The sequence below is a fragment of the Macrosteles quadrilineatus genome, unplaced genomic scaffold (genome assembly GCF_028750875.1).
Source record: "Macrosteles quadrilineatus isolate MER2022 unplaced genomic scaffold, UCM_ALF_1.0 Scaffold_946__1_contigs__length_25112, whole genome shotgun sequence".
NCBI lineage: Eukaryota > Metazoa > Arthropoda > Insecta > Hemiptera > Cicadellidae > Macrosteles > Macrosteles quadrilineatus.
The window spans coordinates 13,660-25,113 of record NW_026543539.1 but is presented as its reverse complement, the minus strand read 5'-3'; the positions used below and the strand labels follow the sequence as shown (position 1 = coordinate 25,113).

The 11,454-nt window shown below is 39.4% G+C and overlaps 1 protein-coding gene across 1 annotated transcript; it reads left to right on the top strand.

The window, feature by feature from the left end:
- Positions 1-533: 533 nt before the first annotated feature.
- LOC128982673 (uncharacterized) lies at positions 534-2,238 on the top strand. The gene is made up of 2 exons (XM_054401615.1): positions 534-1,394; positions 2,197-2,238. The coding sequence occupies exons 1-2, from the start codon at positions 534-536 to the stop codon at positions 2,236-2,238; spliced, it is 903 nt and encodes a 300-aa protein (XP_054257590.1).
- The last annotated feature ends 9,216 nt before the right edge of the window (positions 2,239-11,454 follow it).

Genomic DNA, 11,454 nt, shown 5'->3' with positions numbered 1-11,454 from the left:
ATTCACTACACTCTTCCCTGCAACGTTTTTGGCAACAGGAGGAACCCCCTCACTTCCAGGTTAAGTCACAGGAAGAGCTTCTTTGTGATGAATACTATAAAAAATCACACTCTCGTGATCAATCAGGTCGTTATGTTGTGCGACTTCCGTTCAAGACGGACCCCTCCATTCTAGGCCAATCTAGGCCCATTGCTGAAAAGCGCTTGTTGTCTATTGAGCAGAAATTTAAAGCTCAACCCCAGTTTTCACACTTGTATAAGACGTTCATGTCTGAATATCAAACTCTCGGCCATATGACAAAACTAGATTTTGTTGAAGACATACACCCACACTACTTTCTACCTCATCATGGGGTACTGAAGGACTCTAGCACGACCAATTTAAGGACAGTGTTTGACGCCAGTAGCAAAACCAGTTCCGGTCACTCTCTAAACGATATTCTTTTGACAGGACGTAAATTACAAACTGACATTTGTGACGTAATTTTGAACTTCCGCTCTCATAAAATTGTGTTTTCATGTGACATTCGGCAAATGTACCGCCAAATACAAGTGCACCCTGACGATCAAAAGTTTCAACTGATTCTGTGGCGTGACGACCCTTCAAAGGAAATCTCTACGTTTCAACTTACTACCGTCACCTACGGCATGAACAGCTCCCCCTACCTTGCTATTAAAACTTTAATGCAGTTAGCGGAAGACGAAGGTGATGCCTTCCCTCAGGCTTCTCACTCTCTACGTCATCACACCTACGTGGACGACATTATCACGGGTGCTGACTCCGTTGAGGCTGCTCTTGAACTACAGGACCAACTTATCCAACTTCTACATCGTGGTGGCTTTGAACTTCGCAAGTGGGCCTCCAACTCCTCTGCTCTTCTAGAAAAATTTCCTTCGGAACATCTAGAGACTCCAAGTTTCCTGCAAGACGCTCAGCTTCCCCAGTACTCCATCCTAGGTCTCCATTGGTCTCCTGAAGAAGACTGTTTCTGTTACGCTTTCAACCCCCCGTCTGAAAAGCTGACTAAGCGCTCCGTGCTCAGCTTTATTGCCAAACTATATGACCCCTGTGGATTTTTGTCCCCATTAATCATGGTAGCAAAATGCTTCATGCAATTACTATGGACTCAAGGTCTTGATTGGGACGACCCTCTCCCTTCTGATCTCGCACATAAGTGGCATGTGTTCACTAGTAACACTAAAGACCACCTCGGTCAAATTAAGATCTCCCGAGCATTTCCGCTCGCTCACTCCTCTGATATCGAGCTTCACGGTTTCTGTGATGCATCGGAATGCGGTTATGCCGCGGTAGTGTATTTCCGGTGTGAATTTAGTGACAAAACAGTCATTGTGAAACAAATATTGTCTAAGACTCGTGTTGCCCCGTTAAAAAAGGTAACTTTACCCCGCTTGGAATTGTGTGCAGCTCACCTCTTATCAAAACTAGTGCATTATTGTGAAAAACAATTTAACTCTCTTACTATGAATACCACTGTATTGTGGAGTGACTCATCTGTAGTTCTTACTTGGCTACAAACCCCTCCATACAGACTAAAGACCTTTGTGGCTAATCGTGTAGCCCAAGTGCAAGAAATCATTCCCAGTTATCAGTGGCGGCACATAAAAGGGACGGAAAACCCCGCTGATTGTGCCTCACGAGGAATTCTAGCCTCATCTCTCATTGACCATCCCTTATGGTGGACTGGCCCACCATGGTTACAGCTCCCTGCGGCCAACTGGCCCCCCTCATGTTTTTCGCCGTCTGAACTCACTCCCACGGACGAAATTAAAGAAACTCCTCTTAGTGTACTTAGTGCAACAGTCGCCCCTTCGGAATGGGACTTATTGTCTAAATATTCATCTTGGTTGAAACTAACCCGTGTGCTAGCATATGTACTACGATTCATAAACTCTTCCAGGTCTAAAAACAAACTCTCTGGACACTTAAAACTCAGTGAATTAAATCTGGCGGAAGTGACAATTTTTAAACTAGTGCAAAAACTCCATTTCAGTGCGGATATTAAATTATTGAACAAAGGCTCAATATGTTCTGCACAATTACAGAAACTCACCCCCTTCCTCGACCCTAATGGTCTCATACGCGTCGGTGGCCGTTTGTCACATTGTTCGCTTGCTCATGACATACGTCACCCTATTGTTCTACCCAAGTCTCATACTGTAGTGAATTTGCTTATAGACTTTTACCACCAGGTACACTTGCACTCAGGTCCGCAACTAACTCAATCACTACTCGCCCGAAAAGTGTGGATTCTATCGGCCAGGAGCGTTATCCGCTCGCGCATATTTAAGTGTCTTGTGTGCTTTAAAAATAAACCACGAAACAAAATCCCTCTAATGGGTGATTTACCTGCTCATCGGGTCAATCCTACTCGTCCATTCTCATCTACAGGCGTAGATTACGCCGGACCATTTAGTGTTCGCGTTTGCAGTCTCAAAGCTCTTAGACAGATTAAGGTCTATTTGTGTATTTTTATCTGCATGGCTACCAAAGCTATTCATATAGAGGTAGTCACCGATCTTACCACCTCAGGCTTCATTGCCGCTCTCACACGTTTTGTGTCGAGACGCGGACTCTGTTCCGATCTGTATTCTGACTGCGGAACCAACTTTGTTGGTGCAAACTCGGAATTACGCAAGGTAATCCGTGAAACCATCCTTACACCTGATTCGCAGGACAAAATTGTTCATTTCACCACCCCCAAAGGAATTAACTTCCATTTCAACCCCCCCTCTGCACCTCATCAAGGTGGCTTATGGGAAAGTGCCGTTAAAAGTGCAAAATACCATCTGAAACGGGTAATTGGTGAAACCATTTTAACTTTAACCCAATTTCAAACTTTGTCCATTCAAGTAGAGGCAATGCTAAACTCGCGCCCTCTTACAGCTCTTAGTTCAGACCCTTCCGAAATTTCTGTGCTGACCCCTGGACATTTCCTCATCGGAGCTCCATTAGTTGCCCTGCCGGAACCTCACCTGTCTGAAGTGCCCTTCAATCGTCTTCGTCAGTGGCAGCTTGTCCAGGCTTTTCACCAGCGTATCTGGAGGCGTTGGCAGCTTGAATATCTCCACTCCCTCCAGCAGCGATCCAAGTGGACCACCCCTCATGAGAATTTGAAGACCGGAGACTTGGTGCTCATTCACTCCAATTCACCTCCACTCACCTGGCCTCTTGGACGCATCGTCTCCACTCACCCTGGCGCTGATGGAACAGTTCGAGTCGTCACAGTGAAGACAGCTTCTGGGACTTTCACACGGCCTGTTCACAAGGTCTTCCCTCTGCCATGCAATGAAGACTAAGTCCAAGAAACCTACTCTATGTACATATTAGATTTAAGTGTGGTTTACGTTTGCTCTTGTGTTTTTTAATTAATTGTCTGTTGAAGCTGTAATGCTTCAAGGGGGCCGGAATGTTCGGTATTCATATTTTTAGAGTATTTAGAAATTAATCATTATGTTAATTAAGTCACTGGTTAATTAATCATGCTAATGTGTATATAAATCACCACATTTATTGTAATATTATTTAGTCTCAGTAACAATTTATTGTAAATAGACTCCCGCTTTCAATATTCAAATGAGATTGCTAAGCCTGCTCGAATTTCCCGCCACAGTAAGGCCTATTTTCCTGTACTACATACCCATGAATCACCTGACGCCGTGTTTGCTTCAATCGCATTTCCTATTGGCCATCGAATTCCTAGACCCCTCTAAACCGCAATTGCATTTTTCAAAGTGTGAAGCCGGCGATCGGCGTCTGTCTGTCCACGGTCGGCGTCCATAACTCACGGTGTATTCCGTTTCTCGTATCTCGGGACATTAATTGCCCATTTTACCTCTCTTAAACGTATTTTTAGGCTATAGATTAATTATATCTGGCCTCCCTCTCCTCTATAGTACATTTCACTATATATACATTTTAATTTCCCCCTTTTGTTTGTGATTAAATTACTTAAATTGTGATCTAGTGCTTTCAGACTCTTCAAACCTCAAGACAGTGTGTGCGCGTCCGTGTATTACTTCTAGACTTTCCGTACGTTTTCACCGCGACTTCCGCGTATTAGTGAGCTCTTTGTGATTATGAACTTGGGTGCGTTGCGTTCTCCAAAATTCTACAAAACAGAAGCACTCGGTCTAAGGACTCCGCCATCCGCCATCGCTCCACCATAGACGACGCCGCTGCCATACTCTCCACCTTTGGATAATTGGACTCAAGGTACAACCTTAAAGTTTTGTGTGTGTTTTAATTAGACTCTAAAACTAATCTCATTTGCCCCTCACAAGACATTTTATTCCATCTCGGGACCTCAGTGCCCTTCAAATTGCAGATTCGCCATTTTCTCTAATTTAATTATTTTTCTCTTGAACTATTAATTAGTTCTGGTCCTTCGAGTTATTAATTATTTTCATTTTCACCCATTACGCCCCCAACACCATCTAAATTACAAGACAACCCTCTAAAAAACAAGACATCCCTCCAAATAACAAGACAACCCTCTAAAAAACAAGACATCCCTCTAAATAAAAAGACATCTCTCCAAATAACAAGACATCCCTCTAAATAACAAGACATCCCATCTAAATTACAAGACAACCCTCTAAAAAACAAGACATCCCTCTAAATAACAAGACATCCTTCTAAATAACAAGACATCCCTCTAAATATTAAGACATCCCTCCAAATAACAAGACATCCCTCTAAATATTAAGACATCCCTCTAAATAACAAGACATCCCTCTAAATATTAAGACATCCCTTTAAATAACAAGACATCTCTCTAAATAACAAGACATCCCTCTAAATAACAAGACATCCCACTAAATAACAAGACGTCCCTCTAAATAACAAGACATCCCTTTTAAATAACAAGACATTCCTCTAAATAACAAGACATCCCTCTAAATAACAAGACATCCCTCCAAATAAAAAGACATCCCTCTAAATAGCAAAACATCCCTCTAAATAACAAGACATCCCTCCAAATAACAAGATATCCCTCTAAATAACAAGACATTCCTCCAAATAACAAGACTTCCTTTCAAATAAGAAGACATCCCTCTAAATAACAAGACATCCCTCTAAATAACAAGACATCCCTCTAAATACCAAGACATCCCTCTAAATATTAAGACATCCCTCCAAATAACAAGACAACCCTTTAAAAAACAAGACATCCCTCTAAATAACAAGACATCCCTCTAAATAACAAGACATCCCTCTAAATATTAAGACATCCCTTCAAATAACAAAACATCCCTCTAAATATTAAGACATCCCTCTAAATAACAAGACATCCCTCTAAATATTAAGACATCCCTTTAAATAACAAGACATCTCTCTAAATAACAAGACATCCCTCTAAATAACAAGACATCCCTCTAAATATTAAGACATCCCTCCAAATAACAAGACATCCCTCTAAATATTAAGACATCCCTCTAAATAACAAGACATCCCTCTAAATATTAAGACATCCCTCCAAATAACAAGACATCCCTCTAAATATTAAGACATCCCTCTAAATAACAAGACATCCCTCTAAATATTAAGACATCCCTTTAAATAACAAGACATCTCTCTAAATAACAAGACATCCCTCTAAATAACAAGACATCTCACTAAAAAACAAGACATCCCTCTAAATAACAAGACATCCCTTTTAAATAACAAGACATTCCTCTAAATAACAAGACATCCCTCTAAATAACAAGACATCCCTCCAAATAACAAGAAATCCCTCAAAAAAGCAAGACATCCCTCTAAATATTAAGACATCCCTTCAAATAACAAGACATCCCTCTAAATAACAAGACATCCCTCTAAATAACAAGACATCCCTCTAAATAAAAAGACATCCCTCTAAATAACTAGACATCCCTCCAAATACCAAGACATCCCTCTAAATAACAAGACATCCCTCTAAATAACAAGACATACCTCCAATTAACGAAACATCCCTCTAAATTATAAGACATCCCTCTTAATAACAAGCATCCCTCCAAATAACAAGACATCCCTCTAAATAACAAGACATCCCTCCAAATATGAAGACATCCCTCTAAATAAAAAGACATCCCTCTAAATAACAAGACATCCCTCTAAATAACAAGACATCTCTCTAAATATTAAGACATCCCTTCAAATAACAAGACATCCCTCTAAATAACAAGACATCCCTCTAAATAACAAGACATCCCTCTAAATAACAAGACATCCCTCTAAAAAACAAGACATCCCTCTAAATATTAAGACATCAATCTAAATAACAAGACATCCCTCCAAATAACAAGACAACCCTCTAAAAAACAAAAAAACCCTTTAAATAACAAGACATCTCTCTAAAAAACAAGACATCCCTCTAAATATCAAGACATCCCTCTAAATAACAAGACATCCATCTATATAACAAGACATTCCTCTAAATATTAAGACATCCCTCTAAATAACAAGACATACCTGTAAATAACAAGACATCCCTCTAAATAACAAGACATCCCATCTAAATTACAAGACAACCCTCTAAAAAACAAGACATCCCTCCAAATAACAAGACAACCCTCTAAAAAACAAGACATCCCTCTAAATAACAAGACATCCCTCTAAATAACAAGACATCACTCTAAATATTAAGACATCCCTCCAAATAACAAGACAACCCTTTAAAAAACAAGACATCCCTCTAAATAACAAGACATCCCTCTAAATAACAAGACATCCCTCTAAATATTAAGACATCCCTTCAAATAACAAGACATCCCTCTAAATATTAAGACATCCCTCTAAATAACAAGACATCCCTCTAAATATTAAGACATCCCTAAAATAACAAGACATCTCTCTAATTAACAAGACATCCCTCTAAATAACAAGACATCCCACTAAATAACAAGACATCCCTCTAAATAACAAGACATCCCTTTTAAATAACAAGACATTCCTCTAAATAACAAGACATCCCTCTAAATATTAAGACATCCCTCTAAATAACAAGACATCCCTCCAAATAAAAAGACATCCCTCTAAATAACAAGACATCCCTCTAATAAACAAGACATTCCGCTAAATATTAAGACATCCCTCTAAATAACAAGACATCCCATCTAAATTACAAGAAAACCCTCTAAAAAACAAGACAACCCTCTAAAAAACAAGACATCCCTCTAAATAAAAAGACATCTTAGACACAAGTGTGTACAAGGTTGTACAAGTGTGTACAAGGTTGTACAAGTGTGTACAAGGGTGTACAAGTTTGTACAAGTGTGTACAAGTTTGTACAAGTGTGTACAAGTTTGTACAAGGTTGTACAAATGTATACAAGGGTGTACAAAAGTGTACAAGGGTGCACAAGTTTGTACAAGGGTGTACAAGTGTGTACAAGCTTGTAGAAGTGTGTACAAGCTTGTAGAAGTGTGTACAAGCTTGTACAAGTGTGTACAAGGGTGTACAGGTTTGTACAAGGTTGTACAAGTGTTTACAAGGGAGTACAAGTATGTACAAGAATGTACAAGTTTGTACAAGTGTGTACAAGTGTGTACAAGGTTGTACAAGTGTGTACAAGGTTGTACAAGTGTGTACAAGGTTGTACAAGTGTGTACAAGGTTGAACAAGTGTGTACAAAGGTGTACAAGTGTGTACAAGGTTGTACAAGTGTGTACAAGGTTGTACAAGTGTGTACAAGGTTGTACAAGTGTGTACAAGGTTGTACAAGTGTGTACAAGGTTGTACAAGTGTGTACAAGGTTGTACAAGGTTGTACAATTGTGTACAAGGTTGTACAAGTGTTTACAAGGGTGTACAAGTATGTACAAGAATGTACAAGTTTGTACAAGTGTGTACAAGTTTGTAAAAGGTTGTACAAGTGTGTACAAGGGTGTACAAGTGTGTACAAGGGTGCACAAGTGTGTACAAGGGTGTACAATCGTGTACAAGCTTGTACAAGTGTGTACAAGGGTGTACAGGTTTGTACAAGGTTGTACAAGTGTGTACAAGGTTGTACAAGTGTGTACAAGGGTGTACAAGTTTGTACAAGTGTGTACAAGTTTGTACAATTGTGTACAAGTTTGTACAAAGTTGTACAAATGTATACAAGGGTGTACAAAAGTGTACAAGGGTGCACAAGTTTGTACAAGGGTGTACAAGTGTGTACAAGGGTGTACAGGTTTGTACAAGGTTGTACAAGTGTTTACAAGGGTGTACAATTATGCACAAGAATGTACAAGTTTGTACAAGTGTGTACAAGTTTGTAAAAGGTTGTACAAGTGTATACAAGGGTGTACAAGTGTGAACAAGGGTGCACAAGTGTGTACAAGGGTGTACAATCTTGTACAAGCCTGTACAAGTGTGTACAAGGGTGTACAGGTTTGTACAAGGTTGTACAAGTGTGTACAAGGGTGTACAAATGTGTACAAGGATGTAAAAGTTTGTACAAGTGTGTACAAGTTTGTACAAGGTTGTACAAGTAAGTACAAGTTTGTACAAGAATGTACAAGTGTGTACAAGGTTTTACAATTGTGTTAAAGGTTGTACAAGTGTGTACAAGGTTGTACAAGTGTGTACAAGGTTGTACAAGTGTGTACAAGGTTGTACAAGTGTGTACAAGTTTGTACAAGTGTGTACAAGGTTGTACAAGTGTGTACAAGGTTGTACAAGTGTGTACAAGGTTGTACAAGTGTGTACAAGGTTGTACAAGTGTGTACAAGGGTGCACAAGTGTGTACAAGGGTGTACAATCGTGTACATGCTTGTACAAGTTTTTACAAGGTTGTACAAGTGTGTACAAGGTTGTACAAGTGTGTACAAGGTTGTACAAACGTGTACAAGGTTGTACAAGTGTGTACAAGGTTGTACAAGTGTGTACAAGGTTGTATAAATGTGTACAAAGGTGTACAAGTGTGTACATGGTTGTACAAGGTTGTACAATTGTGTACAAGGTTGTACAAGTGTGTACAAGGTTGTACAAGTGTGTACAAGGGTGTACAAGTTTGTACAAGTGTGTACAAGTTTGTACAAGTGTGTACAAGTTTGTACAAGGTTGTACTAATGTATACAAGGGTGTACAAAAGTGTACAAGGGTGCACAAGTTTGTACAAGGGTGTACAAGTGTGTACAAGCTTGTACAAGTGTGTACAAGGGTGTACAGGTTTGTACAAGGTTGTACAAGTGTTTACAAGGGTGTACAAAAGAATGTACAAGTTTGTACAAGTGTGTACAAGTTTGTAAAAGGTTGTACAAGTGTGTACAAGGTTGTACAAGTGTGTACAAAGTTGTATCATAGTGTACAAGGTTGTACAAGTGTGTACAAGCTTGTACAAGTGTGTACAAGCTTGTACAAGTGTGTACAAGTGTGTACAAGTTTGTACAAGGTTGTACAAGTGTTTACAAGGGTGTACAAGTATGTACAAGAATGTTCAAGTTTGTACAAGTGTGTACAAGTTTGTAAAAGGTTGTACAAGTGTGTACAAGGGTGTACAAGTGTGTACAAGGGTGCACAAGTGTGTACAAGGGTGTACAATCGTGTACAAGCTTGTACAAGTGTGTACAAGGGTGTACAGGTTTGTACAAGGTTGTACAAGTGTGTACAAGGGTGTACAAATGTGTACAAGGATGTAAAAGTTTGTACAAGTGTGTACAAGGTTGTACAAGGTTGTACAAGTAAGTACAAGTTTGTACAAGAATGTACAAGTGTGTACAAGGTTTTACAATTGTGTAAAAGGTTGTACAAGTGTGTACAAGGTTGTACAAGTGTGTACAAGGTTGAACAAGTGTGTACAAGCTTGTACAAGTGTGTACAAGGTTGTACAAGTGTGTACAAGGTTGTACAAGTGTGTACAAGGTTGTACAAGTGTGTACAAGTTTGTCCAAGTGTGTACAAGTTTGTACAAGGTTGTACAAATGTGTACAAGGGTGTACAAAAGTGTACAAGGGTGCACAAGTTTGTACAAGGGTGTACAAGTGTGTACAAGTTTGTACAAGTGTGTACAAGCTTGTACAAGGGTTTACAGGTTTGTACAAGTTTGTACAAGTGTGTACAAGGGTGTACAAGTATGTACAAGAATGTACAAGTTTGTACAAGTGTGTACAAGGGTGTACAAGTATGTACAAGAATGTACAAGTTTGTACAAGTGTGTACAAGGGTGTACAAATGTGTACAATGATGTAAAAGTTTGTACAAGTGTGTACAAGTTTGTAGTAGGTTGTACAAGGTTGTACAAGTGTGTACAAGGTTCTACAAGTGTGTACAAGGTTGTACAAGTGTGTACAAGGTTGTACAAGTGTGTACAAGGTTGTACAAGTGTGTACAAGGTTGTACAAGTGTGTACAAGGGTTCACAAGTGTGTACAAGGGTGTACAATCGTGTACAAGCTTGTACAATCGTGTACAAGCTTGTACAAGTGTGTACAAGGGTTTACAGGTTTGTACAAGGTTGTACAAGTGTGTACAAGGGTGTACAAATGTGTACAAGGATGTAAAAGTTTATACAAGTGTGTACAAGTTTGTACAAGGTTGTTTAAGTGTGTACAATGTTTTACAATTGTGTACAAGGTTGTACAAGTGTGTACAAGGTTGTACAAGTGTGTACAAGGATGTACAAGTGTGTACAAGGTTGTACAAGTGTGTACAAGTTTGTACAAGTGTGTACAAGTTTGTACAAGGTTGTACAAATGTGTACAAGGGTGTACAAAAGTGTACAAGGGTGCACAAGTTTGTACAAGGGTGTACAAGTGTGTACAAGGGTGTACAGGTTTGTACAAGGTTGTACAAGTGTGTACAAGCTTGAACAAGTGTGTACAAGGTTGTACAAGTGTTTACAAGGTTGTACAAGTGTGTACAAGGTTGCACAAGTGTGTAAAAGGTTGCACAAGTGTGTACAAGAGTGTACAATCGTGTACAAGCTTGTACAAGTGTGTACAAGGGTGTACAAGGTTTGTACAAGGTTGTACAAGTGTGTACAAGGTTTTACAATTGTGTACAAGGTTGTACAAGTGTGTACAAGGTTGTACAAGTGTGTACAAGGTTGTACAAGTGTGTACAAGCTTGTACAAGTGTGTACAAGGTTGTACAAGTGTGTACATGGTTGTTCAAGTGTGTACATGTTTGTACAAGTGTGTTTAAGTTTGTACAAAGTTGTACAAATGTGTACAAGGGTGTACAAAAGTGTACAAGGGTGCACAAGTTTGTACAAGGGTGTACAAGTGTGTACAAACTTGTACAAGTGTGTACAATGGTGTACAGGTTTGTACTAGGTTGTACAAATGTGTACAAGGATGTACAAGTATGTACAAGAATGTACAATTTTGTACAAGTGTGTACAAGTTTGTAAAAGGTTGTACAAGTGTGTACAAGGGTGAACAAGTGTGTACAAGGTTGTACAAGTGTGTACAAGCTTGTACAAGTGTGTACAAGCTTGTACAAGTGTGTACAAGGGTGTACAAGTGTGT